Source organism: Chrysemys picta, chromosome 2, assembly GCF_011386835.1.
Source record: "Chrysemys picta bellii isolate R12L10 chromosome 2, ASM1138683v2, whole genome shotgun sequence".
NCBI classification, from domain to species: domain Eukaryota; kingdom Metazoa; phylum Chordata; order Testudines; family Emydidae; genus Chrysemys; species Chrysemys picta.
Window position 1 is genome coordinate 10,764,870 of NC_088792.1, and position 19,202 is coordinate 10,784,071.

Consider the following 19,202-nt stretch of genomic DNA (forward strand, 5'->3'; position numbering starts at 1 on the left):
TTTGCCTGTATCCCAGCTTGGGGTAATCCTCAAAGAGGGGAGAGTAGTATAAGAATGCGAGACATTGGCCTCCAAATCACCTCTCTCCCCTCCATCTCTACTCATAGCAGCTACAATGCTTGAAAGACAATGGAAACATCATTGAGCTAGGGGAGGGGTGGTCCTGGCAGTACAGACTGCTGTAAACATATGATGAGACAAACCCTTTTTGCTTTTAAGTTCACTTAGCTTGTTAAGTTAAATATTCGCTTGGGTTTAACTTTTTTATTTCTTTTGTAACCGGTCCTGGCTTTTATGCGTCATTACTTGTAATCACTTTAAAAATAACTTTCTGTAGTTAATAAACTTATCTTATTGTTCTTGCTTAACCAGGGTGTTTGGTTAACGTGTGTGGGGAAACTCCATTTGAGATAATGGGGCTGGTTCATATCAACTTCCTTTGATGAAATGATGGACTTTCTGTGAACTTGTACTGTTCAGATGGGTACTGAGCAGTACAAGATGCAGATTTCTGGGGACAAGGCTGGGACTGGGAATTTGCTGGTGTCGCCCTATATGTAATTCATGAAGGCTGCCAGGGCATTCATGGAACGTAGCTGGGAGTGATTTTGCATGTTAGAGGCTGTGTGTGAACAGGCCAGGAGTGGATGTTCTTACAGCACGGCAGTGGAAAAGGCACTTTAGGCTAGAGAATTGAGGGGACACAGCTGTTCAACAGTCCAGATTGTACCCTGGGTAATGTCACATGTGGAAGTGAATGGGTGTCCCGCAATAGAGGCCACTAGTGATACAAGGACATAAATGTATTTGGCTGGACGCCCCAAGTTAAAACTAAAAGTGGCCCCCACATCCCTTCAACGTTATTAAATTAATGAAAAACCCTCCCTTCTGCTCCCCTGATGGTGTCACTTCCAAGCACCAGGCACAGTTTGCCATGTTCATGAACATGTTCTGTTGGAAAGCCTCACTGAACCGACTCCAAAGAGCTTTAGTAACTGACAGACATTACACTGGAGTTTCCCCCGAGCTGATAATCAACCCTATCGAGCCATCTTCCTTGCATGTGACCTTCAGACCTTACTTGATATGCTACAAACTGGACTGTGCAAACTCCATGGGACTGTATTTGCAGAGGACAAATCTTTCCTTTAGGCAGAGCTGCCTGTGTCCACCAGCACACTATGGCAAAGCCTCTGGTGCCTGTTGTATTCAGGGTAAGTGGCAGGATCTAGAGGTGCCATCAGCACAAATTCAAGGCAGAGATTAGATCGCGTTCAAACAGGAGTGAGAGAGGGAGGGTTTCCATCAGACTCAGACCAACCTCCTGCCATTATTAAGGTGGGAAGAGGTTCGTCAGGAAGAGGTTAAAGAGCAGCTATGGGCTCGTCAGCCCTGCTGCACCCGTGAAGCACGCCGGAACTTGAGGTGTGACTATGTTGCAGCTGGGGGTGTGACTTGCAGCTCATCTAGATGTACCCACATTAGCTGTTCTCTCGCTAGCTTGCTAAAAATAGAAGTGAGGACTCCACGGGGCAGGCTGCAGCACGAGCTACTAATCACATTCCCACTCAGGAGAAAGTGGGGTGATGTAGGAAGTGGTCCAGGGAAGAAGCAAGAAGTCTGCGAGACAGACCTTGACCACTTGCTACAGGGTCCCTGGGCTGGAACCCAGGATAGAGGGAGGGAGTGGGTTCCTCTATGGGGTTCTGTCTCACCGAGGCGGATAACATGAAGGCCCCAAACTTGAGGGCAGAAGGACCATAAAGCCTGGATCTGTGCTGATGACCTGAGGTGAGGTCATGGGACTATCATCGAATTGAACTTTGGTTTACCCCAAAAGGGGCTAGCCTAAATGTGACCTGGCCAGTCACAAGATCAAGGGGACCAGCAGCAGAGCTGAGAGCCCAGTCAGTGGGGCTACGGAGAGGGAAAACACTGCAGCCAACCACTAGGGGACACCTGGCAGGTGAGTCACTTTGTCACAAATGGCCACATTCGGAGCCCACAGTGACTACATAGGGGCCCACAAATATGTTTGGCGCCGGGGCCCACAAAAGGTTAATCCAGCCCTGGCTGGAGCACATGATTTATGAGGAGAGGCTGAGGGAACTGGGATTATTTAGTCTGCAGAAGAGAAGAATGAGGGGGGATTTGATAGCTGCTTTCAACTACCTGAAAGGGGGTTCCAAAGAGGATGGATCCAGACTGTTCTCAGTGGTACCAGATGACAGAACAAGGAGTAATGGTCTCAAGTTGCAGTGGGGGAGGTGTAGGTTGGATATTAGGAAAAACTATTTCACTAGGAGGGTGGTGAAGCACTGGAATGGGTTACCTAGGGAGGTGGTGGAATCTCCTTCCTTAGAGGTTTTTAAGGTCAGGCTTGACAAAGCCCTGGCTGGGATGATTTAGTTGGGGATTGGTTCTGCTTTGAGCAGGGGGTTGGACTAGATGACCCCCTGAGGTTCCTTCCAACCCTATGATTCTATGATTCTATGAACACCACATATCAAAATATACAAATCCTGAAATCAAACTCTATTAATTTCTCAAGCAGCGTTTTTCTCATTTTGCCTATGCGGGCATTTCAATTACTGAGAGAGAGATTTTTTCCATCGGTTTGTGTGTGCGGCGAAATTGACGCTTCCCAGCATTTACCAATAAAAAGTGAATTCTTCCAAGCCTAGATATACAGTAGCATAATAGCCCGTTTTCCTCTCTTCTGCCATTCCTACTGCACTGAGGTTCTGGAATACTCATCCTGTAGGAAGCAACTGATAGGAGGGTGTAAAGCTTGGTGCTGGGGCAGGGCCGGCTCCAGGCACCAGCTTAACAAGCAGGTGCTTGGGGCGGCCAAGGGAGAGGGGCGGCACCTGCGGCAATTCGGGGGCGGCAGGTCCCTCACTCCCTCTAGGAACGAAGGACCTGCCGCTGAACTTCCACCACCGAGCGTGGCTTTTTTTTTTTCCAATTGCCGCCGCCGATGGCTTGGGGCGGCAGAAATGCTGGAGCCGGCCCTGTGCTGGGGCCCTGTGTGCTTCATGTTTCCAGCTGCTAAATTGCATTCAAAGAAGCTAAATATATATTCATTGCTCTCTTGGTCCTCTGAGGGGGTGGTCCAGGGGATTGTTAGTATGCGGGGAGACACTCCAGGCTGTTGCAAAGGGGAGAGGAGGTTTTGATGATGATGATGTGCTATTTACATTGCAATAGGAATAGCGCATAAGCCCCCCGGACATGGACCCCGACCCATTGTGCTTGGTGGTGTACAAACACAGAACAAACGCTGTGTCTACCCTGCAGTCGGGAAGTCTGACTGCAGCCCATGTAGACAAGCCCAAGCTAGCTCTGCTCTAGCTGAAGCTGTGGTAGCACAGGGGATGGCTACTCAAGTATATAGCCAGGGTCTTGGGCGGGTGGGGCTACCCCTTGCAGGGACCCTGGCTGCTGCAGCTTCACTGCTGTTGTTCCTGGAGCTAGCTTTGTTCAAGCTGGATCAAAGTTAGCTCAGGTACGTCTACACTCGCTGCAATCACACATCCCGACTGCACTGGGACCTCTTGCTCTACTGAGTTGTGGGTCACTCTATGAAACTTTGAAAACTCCAGTATCAGAGGGGTAGCCGTGTTAGTCTGAATCTGTAAAAAGCAACAGAGGGTCCTGTGGCACCTTTAAGACTAACAGAAGTATTGGGAGCATAAGCTTTCGTGGGTAAGAACCTCACTTCTTGCATCTGAAGAAGTGAGGTTCTTACCCACGAAAGCTTATGCTCCCAATACTTCTTTTAGTCTTAAAGGTGCCACAGGACCCTCTGTTGCTTTTTGAAAACTCCTGTTCTCAGGGTTAATCCAGCAATGAGGCTGTGGTGGTGGTGGTGGGGATAGTGTTCGCATCCCTTCAAAGATTGGATATTGAGTGAGATTTCGCCCTTCTGGAAACAGGCAGAACTGCACTGACGTTACACTGGCTTACAGTGTGGGTAAATTCAGCCCAAAGGATCCGATCTAACTGCCATGGAAATAAATGGGAAGACGCCCATTGACTTCAATGGGTGTTGGATCAGGCTTGTAGCCTTTATTTTTATTGAAAGTTAATTTTAGTGATCTTATATCACACCAGCGTGGGTTCAGCTCCAGTAGCTACCATCTCAAGTTCAACAGAGTTATCTCTGTCTGTTTTAGATCTAGAGCTCATAGGAACACATGAAACCACAGGCCAGTAACTCATACAATCACAAGAACAAGGTCCGTTATCTTTTATCAATTTTATTCAAGTTACCAACATAGTTATGTATGTCACAGCATAAATAACTCCTAGGTTTAGCCATGCACCAGTTATAACTACAGACATACTCACATCCCCCTAGATAGTGTTAGGTTCTGATGGGTCTCTCATGGATTGATCGTCAGTAGAGGGATGGTTCCTGCTGGAGTTTTCCTGTAGAAGGCCCAATTTTCCCAATCTGGGCACCCCCTTTTATAATGTGATTCTGCCTATACCTATATTCTGTGCATGAACATGGAAGTGTCAACCCTCTTATCCCTTGTTGGTTTGGTGTCCCCTGGAAACTGGAGGTACCCCAATTCCTATAGGTTGTGTATAGTTCCTGTTATTTTCATTAGAACTGATGCATGACCTATATCCTGTTAAGACACACTAGGTTCACCGGGGGGAAGGAGACCAAAGCCCTGAGGTAAGTGGGGAAATGGGATCCTGGGAGGAAGCACAAGCAGGAGAGCGCAAGAGGGGAGGACTCCTGTCTCATACTGAGAAAGAAGGACAATCGTTGAGTTATCTTAAGTGCCCATACACAAATGCAAGAAGCCTGGGAAACAAGCAGGGAGAACTGGAAGTCCTGGCACAGTCAGGGAACTATGATGCGATTGGAATAACAGAGACTTGGTGGGATAACTCACATGACTGGAGTACTGTCATGGATGGATATAAACTGTTCAGGAAGGACAGGCAGGGCAGAAAAGGTGGGGGAGTTGCGTTGTATGTAAGAGAGGAGTATGAGTGCTCAGAGCTCCGGTATGAAACTGCAGAAAAGCCTGAGAGTCTCTGGATAAAGTTGAGAAGTGTGAGCAACAAGGGTGATGTTGTTGTCGGAGTCTGCTATAGACCACCAGACCAGGGGGATGAGGTGAATGAGGCTTTCTTCTGGCAACTAGCAGAAGTTGCTAGATCGCAGGCCCTGGTTCTCATGGGAGACTTTAATCACCCTGATATCTGCTGGGAGAGCAATACAGCGGTGCACAGACAATCCAGGAAGTTTTTGGAAAGTGTAGGGGACAATTTCCTGGTGCAAGTGCTGGAGGAACCAACTAGGGGCAGAGCTTTTCTTGACCTGCTGCTCACAAACCGGGAAGAATTAGTAGGGGAAGCAAAAGTGGATGGGAACCTGGGAGGCAGTGACCATGAGATGGTCGAGATCAGGATCCTGACACAAGGAAGAAAGGAGAGCAGCAGAATACGGACCCTGGACTTCAGAAAAGCAGACTTTGTCTCCCTCTGGGAACTGATGGGCAGGATCCCCTGGGAAAATAACATGAAGGGCAAAGGGGTCCAGGAGAGCTGGCTGTATTTTAAAGAATCCTTATTGCGGTTGCAGGAACAAACCATCCCGATGTGTAGAAAGAATAGTAAATATGGCAGGCGACCAGCTTGGCTAAACAGTGAAATCCTTGCTGATCTTAAACGCAAAAAAGAAGCTTACAAGAAGTGGAAGATTGGACAAATGACCAGGGAGGAGTATAAAAATATTGCTCAGGCATGCAGGAGTGAAATGAGGAAGGCCAAATCACACTTGGAGTTGCAGCTAGCAAGAGATGTTAAGAGTAACAAGAAGGGTTTCTTCAGGTATGTTAGCAACAAGAAGAAAGTCAAGGAAAGTGTGGGCCCCTTACTGAATGAGGGAGGCAACCTAGTGACCGAGGATGTGGAAAAAGCTAATGTACTCAATGCTTTTTTTGCCTCTGTCTTTACGAACAAGGTCAGCTCCCAGACTACTGCACTGAGCAGCACAGCATGGGGAGGAGGTGACCAGCCCTCTGTGGAGAAAGAAGTGGTTCGGGACTATTTAGAAAAACTGGACGTGCACAAGTCCATGGGGCCAGATGCGCTGCATCCGAGGGTGCTAAAGGAGTTGGCGGATGAGATTGCAGAGCCATTAGCCATTATTTTTGAAAACTCATGGCGATCGGGGGAAGTCCCAGATGACTGGAAAAAGGCTAATGTAGTGCCCATCTTTAAAAAAGGGAAGAAGGAGGATCCGGGGAACTACAGGCCAGTCAGCCTCACCTCAGTCCCTGGAAAAATCATGGAGCAGGTCCTCAAGGAATCAATTATGAAACATTTAGCGGAGAGGAAAGTGATCAGGAACAGTCAGCATGGATTCACCAAGGGGAAGTTGTGCCTGACTAACCTAATTTCCTTCTATGATGAGATAACTGGCTCTGTGGATGAGGGGAAAGCAGTGGATGTGTTATTCCTTGACTTTAGCAAAGCTTTTGATATGGTCTCCCACAGTATTCTTGCCGCCAAGTTAAAGAAGCATGGGCTGGATGAGTGGATTGTAAGGTGGATAGAAAGCTGGCTAGATCGTCGGGCTCAACGGGTAGTGATCAATGGCTCCATGTCTAGTTGGCAGCCGGTTTCAAGCGGAATGCCCCAAGGGTCGGTCCTGGGGCCAGTTTTGTTTAATATCTTTATTAATGATCTGGAGGATGGTGTGGACTGCACTCTCAGCAAGTTTGCAGATGACACTAAACTAGGAGGCGTGGTAGATACACTAGAGGGTAGGGATCGGATACAGAGGGACCTAGACAAATTAGAGGATTGGGCCAAAAAAAAAAACCTGATGAGGTTCAACAAGGACAAGTGCAGAGTCCTGCACTTAGGACGGAAGAATCCCATGCACTGCTACAGACTAGGGACCGAATGGCTAGGTAGCAGTTCTGCAGAAAAGGACCTAGGGGTCACAGTGGACGAGAAGCTGGATATGAGTCAACAGTGTGCTCTTGTTGCCAAGAAGGCTAACGGCATTTTGGGCTGTATGAGTAGGGGCATTGCCAGCAGATCGAGGAATGTGATCGTTCCCCTTTATTCAACATTGGTGAGGCCTCATCTGGAGTACTGTGTCCAGTTTTGGGCCCCACACTACAAGAAGGATGTGGAAAAATTGGAAAGAGTCCAGCGGAGGGCAACAAAAATGATTAGAGGTCTGGAGCACATGACTTATGAGGAGAGGCTGAGGGAACTGGGATTGTTTAGTCTCCAGAAGAGAAGAATGAGGGGGGATTTGATAGCAGCCTTCAACTACCTGAAGGGGGGTTCCAAAGAGGATGGAGCTCGGCTGTTCTCAGTGGTGGCAAATGACAGAACAAGGAGCAATGGTCTCAAGTTGCAGTGGGGAAGGTCCAGGTTGGCTATTAGGAAACACTATTTCACTAGGAGGGTGGTGAAGCACTGGAATGCGTTACCTAGGGAGGTGGTAGAGTCTCCTTCCTTGGAGGTTTTTAAGGCCCGGCTTGACAAAGCCCTGGCTGGGATGATTTAGTTGGGAATTGGTCCTGCTATGAGCAGGGGGTTGGACTAGATGACCTCTTGAGGTCCCTTCCAACCCTGATATTCTGTGATTCTATGATTCTAGAGATAGATGTGCCTCTAAAGCATTTTTTGTGATTTAAAACCAATCTTCCGGCTAATTTTTTGCAATATTACCCCTTGATACCTCTCTTCCCGTAATCTTATGGCATCCGGTTATTCTTCGGTCACTCATGTCAGCATTTCTTACCGCCAAGACCTAAAATAGCTAAGCTAAAATCTTACAGGCCTCAACTCTCCTAACTTAGATATCTAATACATAATTATTCCTTCTAAATACTGATCACTCTTATACTTCTATAATCCTACGACTTTACTCTATTTAACATGCAATGATTATATATGAGATAACAGGTTAATTAATCATAACATCACACAGTAATGGAATAATAAACTAAAATCATTGGCTATGGGCACTAAATAGTTTCTTTCCCTAGATAAAATATGGTGTGAGATTCTTACGGAAGGGTTCGGTGCGGGTAACAGTAGCACCATGATTAGCATTACGCTTACCCTTGTGTTTCTACTTCTAGGTTTTTGCAATTTCTTTGTCTGGCGTGTGCATTATTTTTAATCCAGTTGTCAAATTGGGCAGACAGATGCTAGAGAGACTGGAGAGCTGGCATGTGCCACACGGCATACAGCAATGATGGATGCTGGCTTATTAGAGATTCATTTGTCACCAGAGGTTCTCAGAAGCAGCCTTGCTGGTTAATAAGAAGTTCCCCTTCGCTTTCCTTTTGTTGTCGCCCTTGCTGCATTGTGCAAGGAGGAAGAAACTGCAGGTGGTGTGAGGTTGTTTAGCTTTCCTCAGAGCAGGCAGTAAACAGGCCGGCTAGCGCTTGTGACACTTTCAAAATGCCTGGGGGTAGGGGGTGGCGTAAAAATCCATTCAGACTCTCCAACCATAATTTTAATGGTGCCACTGTAAATATTCAGACAATAAAGGGGGAACAAAGATGCTTTATTCTTGTGAATGTGATCTTTCTCTGACTCAGAGACAGGTCATCTCCCTCTCATGCCCCGCTGAACTAGGAGCAAACAATGAAATTGTCATTGGAAGGAAACACCTCTCCTCATACATGTGTGATGGCCGCCATCTTGGCTGACCCACCGTGGGATTGGCCTGGGGGCCTCTGGAGGTAGAAACACAAACTGCTACAGCTTGAGCTAAAGCTTTGTAGGTGGGGCTTGTAACAGACTCATAGCTGCTGTGGATTGTGCACAAAGGGAGACCTATAACACATGCTCACCAATAGATTCCACATGTCCTGTCACTCCTGAGCTATAGACGCCTCAGTGACCATGTTATCTCTCTTCACCATGTGCTCGTATTAGAATGAAGCCCCTAGATAGCAGATTCTGCAGCATTCACCACAGAGATCAAGAACCAGACCATGTGGTGGTGCCACGGGTTTGTTACTTGCTATTGTGGCACCTCCTTGTGGCCGCATCTGGAGATTAGCTCTCGACCAGTCTGATGCCCCCTCCTTCAGTTGCTTGCCCCATGTCTTTCCCTCCAGGCTTGATTGCTCCCTCTTCAAAACTCAAGGTGATCCCTCTTCGTGGCTTGGCCCTCCGGCCAGCTCACTATAGTTTTCCTCTTCCAGGGTAACAAAGTCTCTCTGGACAAACTGTCTCAGCAGTCTTGTGCTCCACTGCCCAGATTGTGCCACTTCCCCAGGCCTGTCCGTGACCTGGGTTCCAGCCTGGGGACCCTATGCCCAGCAGCTACGGTCTAGTCAAGCTCCGCTCTTGTTGCTGTTTCCTTGGGCTCCTTCCTACCTTTCTTCTCTTGCTCTGCTCCATCCACTGGGTTACCATTGGAGCTTCCTCCGCTCCCTGTGGCTATTTCGGAACTTCTTGGGTTCTTGCTAGAGTCTGCATTCCAAGGCAGGATCTCAGAGGTTATTTCTGCTAGAACTCCCCCTTGGCTCTTTCCATGTCCCCTCCTCTCTAGCGAGCGACTGCAGAGTTCCTTCCAGCAGCCCCCTCTTTTCACCAGCTTCCTCTCTATGCCTGTCCCAGGTCGGCTTCATCAGCCATTAGGCCTTATTACTTCTGGCTGTCCACCAGGTGCAGCCTGTCCCGGGGTTAATTGGCCCTTCCTACCTCCTCAGACCTTGTGGAGGCAGACACCCTGTCCCAGCTGGGAAAGAGAGCCCTTGTTACAGGCATGCATGCAGGTTTGCATTTTGGGAGAGGGGCTCATTGGAGCATAGTTGTGACAGTCTCTACCCCTACGTTCACCCCTTTTACCTGACTATGTTACATTTTGTACAAAGCAGACTGTATACGGTATCATTTGAAAACTCATGAATCACTGATCAGTATTGTCCTGGTAAAAGATGTGTGGCAACATTGTATGTAAAAATATAGGATTCCACTGTACAATATTACCAAGACCTGTGCCAACATGTTCTGGAGGGAAGTCACAAACAAGTTCCCCAGAGACAAAAGGCTAACCAATGCCTCAGCCAGATGTCAATGAGATCAAACGGACCACCACTTGGTTAAGTGGCCTTTCTTTGACAAGAGAGAAAGTGTGGGCAAAAAATCTACATTTTGACAAAGAAGCAGCTTAAGGTTCTTGGCCACACAGACTTGCTGTCTCCTGAACAACATCTGGAGATGATTCTTGTGCAAGAGAAAGGGCTATAAGAGTAGAGGACAGATGCTCCAAATCCTCTCTCCCTTGCTGTCCACCCACGGCACCATCAACCTCTGCAGAACAAAGAAAGCAGCATTGGACCGGGGGTGGGGAGATCCTGACTGAAAGATTCAGTCAGTAAGACTGTTGGAACTGGTGGTGAGAGAGACCTTTGCTTTGTATTCACTTAACTTGTTAAGTTAGGGGGTAGTTGCATTTTACCTTTTATTTCCTTGTAACCAATTCTGACTTATATGCCTCATTGCTTGTAGTCACTTAAAATCTATCTTTCCATAGTTAACAAATTTGTTTTGTTGTTTTATCTAAACCAGTGAGTTGGGATTGCAGTGTTTGGGGAAACTCCATTTGGGAAAACAAGATTTGTGCATATCATTTTCTATTAATAAATGACGGACTTTATATGAGCTTGTATTGTCCAGGAGGGTGCTGGGCAGTACAGGACACACATTTCTGGGGGAAAGTCTGGGACTGGGAATTTGCTGGTGTTGCCCTACAGCGTAATTCAAGGTGGCTGGCTATAGATCTCATACAGCATAGCTGGGAGTGATTTACATGCTGGAGGCTGTGTGATAGCAGACCAGGAGTGGTTGCTCTCACAGCAAAGCAGGGTAAAAGGCACCCCAGGCTGGAGAACTGAAGGGACACAGCTGTCCATCAGTCTGGATTGTACCCTGGGTAACGTCACCATAGTAACAAATGTATATGAAGCCCAGATGAGTAATTAAAGTGCTACATCCATATTATTGGAGTGCTCCTGGCATCACGGCACTGAGTGCCATGGTTGGGTATGTGACTATGAGTATTACAGCCAGGGGTGAAAGTAATATTAATCTCTTACTAGTATGGGGGCTGGCTCCGAGCCCCCGGAAGGGGCAGAGCCTCTGGGTGAAGGGGTGGGACTGGGGGTCAGCCTCCCCCAGCCAGCCCATCCGCGCTGCCTGGCCCCCACTGCCCGGGGCTCTGGCAGCAATTTAAAAGGACCCGGGGCTCTGGCCGCTGCTGGTGGTGGCAATGGCGGCTGGGATCCCTGGTTCCTTTTAAATCGCCAGCCCTGGGGTAGCTGCCCCTTTTGCCCCCCTGTCAGCGGCCTAGGGTAGGGCAAAAGGGGCAGCGACATTAAAGCGCTGCCATGCGGCTGCATACGGGCTGGTACTGGCTTCTTACCGGTATGCTGGTACCAGCCCGTACCGGCCCACTTTCACCCCTGATTACAGATCCATTTCAGTATTCCAAAATCCTGTCCATCATCCACTGAGCTCAGTGTAAAACCTGGGCTGGATTCTCTGGGTGTAGCTTTTGTTTCTTTGGCCCTTCCAAAGTCCTCATCGGGAATCTGAAGGGATGGCCCCAGGATTCCAGTAGTTACACCACATTGTGCTGCATTCTTATTCAATCTCATAATGTAAGCAAGGGTGGGCCTAATTCATAATTTTAATTAATGGAGATATCCCATTGCCTAGAACTGGAAGGGACCCTGAAAGGTCATGGAGTCCAGCCCCCTGCCTTCACTAGCAGGACCAAGTACTGATTTTGCCCCAGATCCCCCCTCAACGATTAAACTCACAACCCTGGGTTTAGCAAGCCAATGCTCAAACCACTGAGCTATCCCTCCCCCCATTCAATGATTTGAATGAAAGTCACACAAGGAAAACCTGGGGCGTTAGGAAGCATGATACTACCGAAGATGCCATTTGTCAGATGAGATGTAAAACATGTTTTGAGCACAGTGGTTATTAAAGCATCATATGGTGCTTTTGGTCAGAGTAAAGGTGTTAACTCCAGTGTGCATGATTACAATCTGCCTACTCAAGATCCCCTTGCAGTGTCAGTTGGAAAAGGTATTTTGTAGGGATTGTCTGGTGTGTATGGGGAGGGGTTAATGTTAGAGATCTGCCACATTCCACCCCAGAGGTGGCTGCATTTCAGTGGGGGGTGAAATGGTACCTACAAATAGAGAATATAGTTGGTCAAGGGTGTTGGGATCTATCAGAGCAAACATGCAATATAACTTAAAATATGATTTCAGATTAGATGCCTCTCTCTGACTCAGTGAGAAGACATAATCAGGAGACTTTTCAACGGGGATCTGTTGCTGTGCGCTTTCCTTGAAAAATGTATGTGTTTAAAGGTCAACACCTTATCAAATTTCAAAGCAACGTATCTTTTCATTCCAAGTGTTTGTTGGCAATCACACGGCTCTCCTGTTACATCCCTGCTCTTCCTGTTGTGCTCTGGGTTCCTGAACCTCTTCTCGCTTTCACTAGGTTTACACTGCCGGGACTCCAGTGGAGTTATTCTGGATTCGCCCTGGCGTGAGAGCAGAATCAGGCCTTGCGTGATTGAACTGCTGCGGGGGCTTGTCCTGAGGTGGCTGCCAGGGCTGGCTCTGGCTTTTTGGCCGCCCCAAGCAAAAAACAAAACAAAACAAAACAAAAAAAACGGGGCAACCAGAACGGCAAAGCAAAAAAACAAAACAAAACAAAACAAACCTGTGGCGCGGCCGGAGCGCGGGTGCAGGGGGACCGGCTGGGGGGGAGGGAGTGGGCAGGAGAGAGAGAGAAAGGGGCGGCCAGGGCTACACCAGGGGTGCTGCCACACAGCCCCTCCCGCTGCGCTGCCTCCTGCCACCTGCCGCGAGGGCTCTGCTCCGGTCGGCGGGGAGGGAAGGAAGAGGACAGCCCTGAAGGGCGCTCTGGTTCTCCACGCTGCCGCCCCCTACAGGGCGGCCGGAGCGGAACAAGAACAAAACAAAACAACAACAACAAAAAGCGGCCGGGCCGCCCTAGGATTGGGCAGAATGCCGCCTCCAACAATCTGCCGCCCCAAACACCAGCTTGCTCAGCTGGTGCCTGGAGCCGGCCCTGGTGGCTGCACACCGCGGCAGTAGTGGACCAGACATCTCGGATTGTTTTGCTCTGGCTGGCCGTATTTGACTGGAAACGTTACTGTGCCAGAACTCATTCCCGCCTTTAAAGGGGAAACACATAGAAATGATGAGACAACACAAGGCGTGATGGTCCTCTGGCTTACGCCAAGCAGCTATTTATGTGGTTCTCATCACGTCGGTATCCAAACATGTCACTATCTTCAATAGATTTCATCATCCCAACACCCCCCAGAGGTAGCGAAGTCTATTGGGCAGTTGGGCTACCAGTAAGGCAGAGAGGAGATTAATTGACTTGTCCACAGTCAATCCATGGCAGAAGCAGGCAGTGAACTCACGTATCCTGAGGCCCAGTCTAGTCCTCGCACCACTGAACCACCCTTGACTTGAACGGTAGTGCTCCTCTTGTACATCAGCATAAGCAACAGGAGACAGAGGCCCACAATCGTATGGCCAGCCACCTGGTGCACTACAATGCACAAGCCAGCTCTGTAGCGGGTGACCTCCCCAAACAGGCCAGTCCTAACGTTTAATTTCATTGAATTCTAGAATTTAGAGAGAGGAAATGATCTACTGAGCCAACACACTCTGTCTGCCTTTAAGTCTGTAGTCAATCTGAAAGGGCGAGTGATTTCCGGAACGACAGCTCGTGCCGCAAAGATAAGCTGCAAAGCTAGAATGAAGTTTAAACCCAGTTTTCCTGGGCGTGCTGAACGCCCTCACTAATTAGGCTGTGCAGGGCACTCAGCAGAGATTTACACTCTCTGGAGGTGCAACATATTGCTGTGTTATCACTGCTGTGATAGTTACATGTTGCTGGAGGCATGATTTAAACAATGAGCCTCATCGGATCTTTAGTATAGCAGAGGCCCCAACTGAGATCATGGCCCCATTGTGCTAGGTGCTGTACATTCAGACACTCAGAGACAGCCTCTCTCCAGAACAGCTTCCAATCTAAACAGACAATAAATCTAAACAGACAAGCCAATGGAAGGATCGTTATTCCCATTTTACAGATGGTGAACTGAGGAACAGAGAGACTAAGGCCCACATCCTCAAAAGCAGGTAACTAACTCCCATGGGAGATCTGGGTCTGAGTGACTTACCTACAGTCACAGAGGAAATCTATGGTATCACCAGGTTCCACACTCAGAAATTCTGAGTCCTATGCTAAGACCATAAGACCACCCTTCTTATCTTTCTAGGAAGCCAAAATATACTTCCAGATACTACATTAGTGGGGCCTATGTAAGTACCTAAGATACATCTGGTAAATCATATTGACTTTGCTGGGAAACATCTGTGCGCAGCATCTATGAAAATCAGAAAGTTATTTAGGTGCCTTAGTTATAGATGTCTAATTTCAGGCACCCAAGAGAGAAAACCTTCACCTCACTGTGTCTTTCAGAAATTGTGTTGGTGCAAAAAAGCTTCTGGAGAACCTGAGATTCGGATCAGCTGACAACCGACGCAGTGGGATTAAATGCACCCATCAGTCAGTGACTGTAGATAAAATAAATCAGCTTCTTAGAATGAACATAGTCAATGAAAGGAAAGGTCACGGTATTTCACTGCCTGTGTTTGGTCTTGGGCGAGGGTTATGCCCAGTAATGTGTGTCTTAAAGAAGGGCCGGAATACATCGTTGGTATTAAAAGCCTTGTTTTTGTTGACAGTTCATCTTTGTAGCACACAGATCCTTAAACAACAGAAGCTGCTCTTGGAGGGCTGTTTTCCCCAAGCTGAATCTGCATGTTACTCTGCCCAAATATTGCTCAGCTACAAGGCCCTTCCCCTTATCACAGCCAATTAAGTTAATGGAGGAATAAATTAAGAGGCGGACACTGTAGAAAGGCTTATTTCCTTTTGGAGCCTGTGACTCTAGGCAAAAGGGAGACGGTGTGGATATTGGAGTGGGAAGCAGGAGAGCTGGGTTCTTGTCCCAGCTCTGCCACTGATTGGCTGCCTAACATTGGGCAGGGCTCCTCGGTGTCAGTTTCCACTTCTGCAAAATGGGAATAATGAGACTTAGCCTCTTTTGTAGAGTGCTTTGAGATCTAGGGGTGGGAAATGCTAGATAAGAGATAAGCATTGGTATTGAAGGCTAATACTGAGAGATCTGGTAAGAGGGGAGAGCTAGAAACAGGAGATAAGTGAATGACTGAGCAATACACAGGATGTTGGCTGCCCGAAGGCTACTTGGGAAATCCAAGAAACCTCCAGTAGAACAGAGAGTAATAAGGGCCTGGTGGACTCCCTGAAGTCAATGGGAGTCTAGTCTAGATTAACACCCTGACTGTGCCAGTCAGTGCCTGCTGCAGGCTGGCTTGTGGCGCTCCCAATACCGCTCTTGGAATCCAGCCACTGTGGCAGGTTAAATCCCCTTCACGTGGAAGCTCCAGGAGTAGATATGCAATGGGGCCCAGCCCAGAAGCCAGGGGAGCCTAGAATACAGAGCTGATGTACCCCTCTTGGGATGTTTGTACCAAGGCATAGGGAGCTGCATGCCTAGAGGAAAGATGGCCCAATGGTTAGCATGGTGTCCTGGGACTTTAGAGCTGCAGTTCCTGGCTCTGCTACCGACTAGTTATGTGACCTTGGGCAACTCACTTAGTCTCTCAGTTCCCCCTCTTTAAAAGGGGATATTAGCACTGTCCTCACTTAGATGAGTGGTGTGAGGATAGACACATCAGTGCATTAAAGGGGTGTGAGGTACTCAGACAGTAGGATGATGGGGCCAGGGCTGGATTAACTCTCCTGTGGGCCCAGAGCTATTAGATTTTGTGGGGCCCCTGTATACCACAGGCAGCTCCTGGCTGGCGGTGCAGCAGGGCTCAGACAGGGTGCCTGCATGCCCTGGCCCCACACTGCTCCCGGAAGCGGCCGGCTGCTGGAACGTCTCTGTGTGCCTCTGGGGGAAGGTGGACAGTGTGTCTCTGGGCATTGCCGGCGCCCGCAAGCGCCACCCCCGCAGCTCCTGTTGGCCGGGAACCGACCAACAGGAGCTGCGGGATGGTGCTGGGGGAGCGTGTGGAGCCACCTCCCCCCCGCCAGCGGCCCCAGAGACATGCCAGCAGCCGGCCGCTTCCGGGAGTGGCGTGGGGCCAGGGCATGCAGGCACCCTGCCTGAGCCCTGCTGCGCCGCTGGACTTTTAGCGGCCGGAAGCTCGTGATCGACGGGTTGATGACCACTGATTTATTTTTGCAGGGTCCCCCTTAGCCCGAGGCCCTGGCCTGCAGCCCCTAAAGCCCTTGCGTTAATCCGGCCCTGGATGGGGCTCCTATAAGTACCTAACGTATTTAACCTGCAATAAAGGCAGAACTAACTGTGGGTATATACAGACCCTGAGCTAGTGTCTGAGTGAGAAGATGTGTCCAGCTTAGGAAGAGAGATTTAGTGAGAGTCCCCGGGAGCTGCTACTCAGACTTCTGCTCTTCCTGATCTCGATAAATGACCCAATAAAAAGGGCTCAGCTGTAAACCGAGGCCACTTGATGAGGCTGTAAGCGAAGGGAAATGTACACCCTGGAAGCCCTTTCCGATACTCCCCTCCATCACCGGAGAAATACATTAAAAACAGCGAGATGCTCTGATACCATGGTAACGGCGGCCGGGTACGGCCCACGGCTGACGTATTGATACAGAGGAAGCGGTGGGTGCAGTTCAGTAGGACTGACAGCGTGATGTGCTGTTCTGCTGGAAATACCGGCAGAGCGTTGTGGTTGTTAAGATCCCCCGGCCTTTCTCTTCAGGGGAAAGTGGTTAATGCTGGTGTCCTGCACTAATCCCAGTGCAGGTCATTCCCCCTGCAGGGCGGCGATGCTCAAGCAGTGGGCTGCAGTCTCTGGAGAGCCAGTTAGTCACACAGTACTGGCTCCTCCTCCTTGTTTCCAGCTACAAGTGTCAACCCGGTGAGACTGGCTTCAGGAGAGGCAGCTCCCAGCTACAGTGACAGCAACAGCTCTGTATTTCGTATGGCACTATTCGTCCAAGGACCTCTAAGCACTTCACGTTAGGGACCATCACAGCAGCCCTTTCAGAGCACTGTATAGGTAGATGGGCCACCTAAGGAACACCTGGATCCGGGGAATTGTCCCAGGTCTCAATGGCCGAGGATATAAGTGACCCGCAACTGCTTGCTCCAACCATTAGACTACGCTCCCTCTGCATCACTAGCCCTTGTCGACACGGAGGCCTGAAGGTTCAAATGAAATAAAAATTGAACCCGAGGCAAGAGTTTAAAAATGGGGCTCTGAAGTCAGGCTCCAAAGTCCATATCTAGGTACCCGTGTAAAATACCAGATTCTTCAGAGCACTCAGTGAATAATTATGGATTTAGGAGCTGGAGTCCAGGCCTTTGTTTTACACACTATTGGCCATAATCATTGTCCAAACTTTCTCCAAGTCTGAAAACTTTTGGAAGGTCTCTACTGGATTCACGTAGGGACCCCATAAGAAGAGGGGATGGATGGGCCTGGAGTTAAATCCCAGGATATAAAGGATCTGGGTTCAGTTGCCACCTTTGCCACAGACGCCCTGTGGGACCTGGGCAAGTCACTTAGGCCCAGATTTTTTATGGATATTTAGGCATTGTGACTGACTTTCAATAACACTTATGCTCCTAAGTGCCTAGGTTACTTCTGATAAGGACACTTAGGATCCTAAGTCAAGTGATGCAATGTGGAGCTAAGCAATGGCGAAATGCCTTTAAAAATCTGAGCCTTAGTCTCTCTAGGCTTCAGTGCTCCACCTATAAACCAAATCAAATCCTTCCTTTCTCCCACTTGTCTATTTAAAGGTGGAATTCTGAACCGTGCTCTTAACTGTAAGCTCTTGAGACAGGGGCATTTTTACCCTGTGTATGTACATCTCCTAGCACCACGGTGCCCTGATTTCAGTTTGGGCCACTCAATATTATTGCAATGCAAATAATTAACTCCCCCGTGGGTATGGCATCACCACAGTTGGCAGGGAGCCTCCCAGTCTACAGAGGCAGACTCAGGCTAGCTCGGCTCGCGCTAGCGCACTAACAATAGCAGTGTAGACGCTGCGGCTCGGGCTCTCAAGCCCACCCAAGCTCATGGGTCTGAGCTCGGCTGGCTAGCCCAAGCTGCCATCCTAGCCACAAGGTCTACACTGCTCTTTTTAGTGTGCTCGCTAGCGCCCTCTAGCGTGAGCCTGCCTCTTGGGTTGGTAGACTTGCTTCCCAGCTGCAGTGTAGACGTGCCCTAGAAGGCCAGCTCCTTAGCAGCTGTAAGTGACCGTAGCTCTGTTGAGGTCATGTTTGACTGAAGTCAGTGGAGCTATGTTGATTTACACCAGCTGAGGATCTAACCTTTAATTTTCTTGACCCACTCAGCATAGGGTTTAACTGGAAATCTCATGAGAATAGCCTCATTTCATTTCTTCTCTTTCTCTCTCTCTCTTTTTTTAGATCAAATGTAGCTGGGCCATGTTTGTTGCAAACAGAGGAGTAATTACATTTACTGGAAATGCTCTCGGATCAGGTATTCATTTACCAGCTGCTAAAATAAAACCAAGTGCCACTAGAGAGTTGGATTCGTAAAGTGGAGAAGGCAAATGAAACACGCAACCAGGGCTCAGTTGCTTCCTTTGGCCTGTAATTCTTCCTCCACGTCTGCTCATCTGAGGTTTGAAAGTTAGAAAGCATCCAGGCCAGTGGTCCGGGAGGAGAGAGTATTCCACGCTATGCGGTAGCAGCTTTTAGCTGGGATCTCAATGCCCTGGACAAACATTACCCAATGAAGCTTAATAAATCACAACCATCCTATGACGTTAGGTATGGAATTATATGACTTCCACCATCTGTAGGGAGCAGCTGGTCCTGGTTTTGACTTCACTGCAGAAACTGTGTGTTTTTTATATCAGGGTAGCAGTCTCAGTGGAAAATCATAGTGCAGACAAGGCACAGGTGGCTTCTACTTTGACCTGGGGAAGCCAACCTTGTACAGCACCGGGGGTTTGGATCGTCTAGCACCATCCGGGTAAAAATGACAGTGTCTCGTTCCTACTAGGATTTCACACAG

General features: G+C 48.7%; 1 protein-coding gene across 2 annotated transcripts in view; it reads left to right on the top strand.

Annotated features, from left to right (window-relative positions):
* The window catches only part of SEC22C (SEC22 homolog C, vesicle trafficking protein), a 73,433-nt gene extending 54,592 nt beyond the window's left edge, over positions 1 to 18,841 (top strand). Inside the window, exon 7 of one of the 2 annotated variants that reach the window (XM_065582634.1) lies at positions 18,590 to 18,841. In XM_065582634.1, the coding sequence (XP_065438706.1) occupies positions 18,590 to 18,721 (132 nt within the window). In that variant the 3' untranslated portion in view covers positions 18,722 to 18,841. Of the gene's footprint in view, positions 1 to 12,299; positions 12,342 to 18,589 lie in introns of those variants that run through there. The other variant, XM_065582635.1, reaches the window with a different exon arrangement.
* Positions 18,842 to 19,202: the final 361 nt, after the last annotated feature.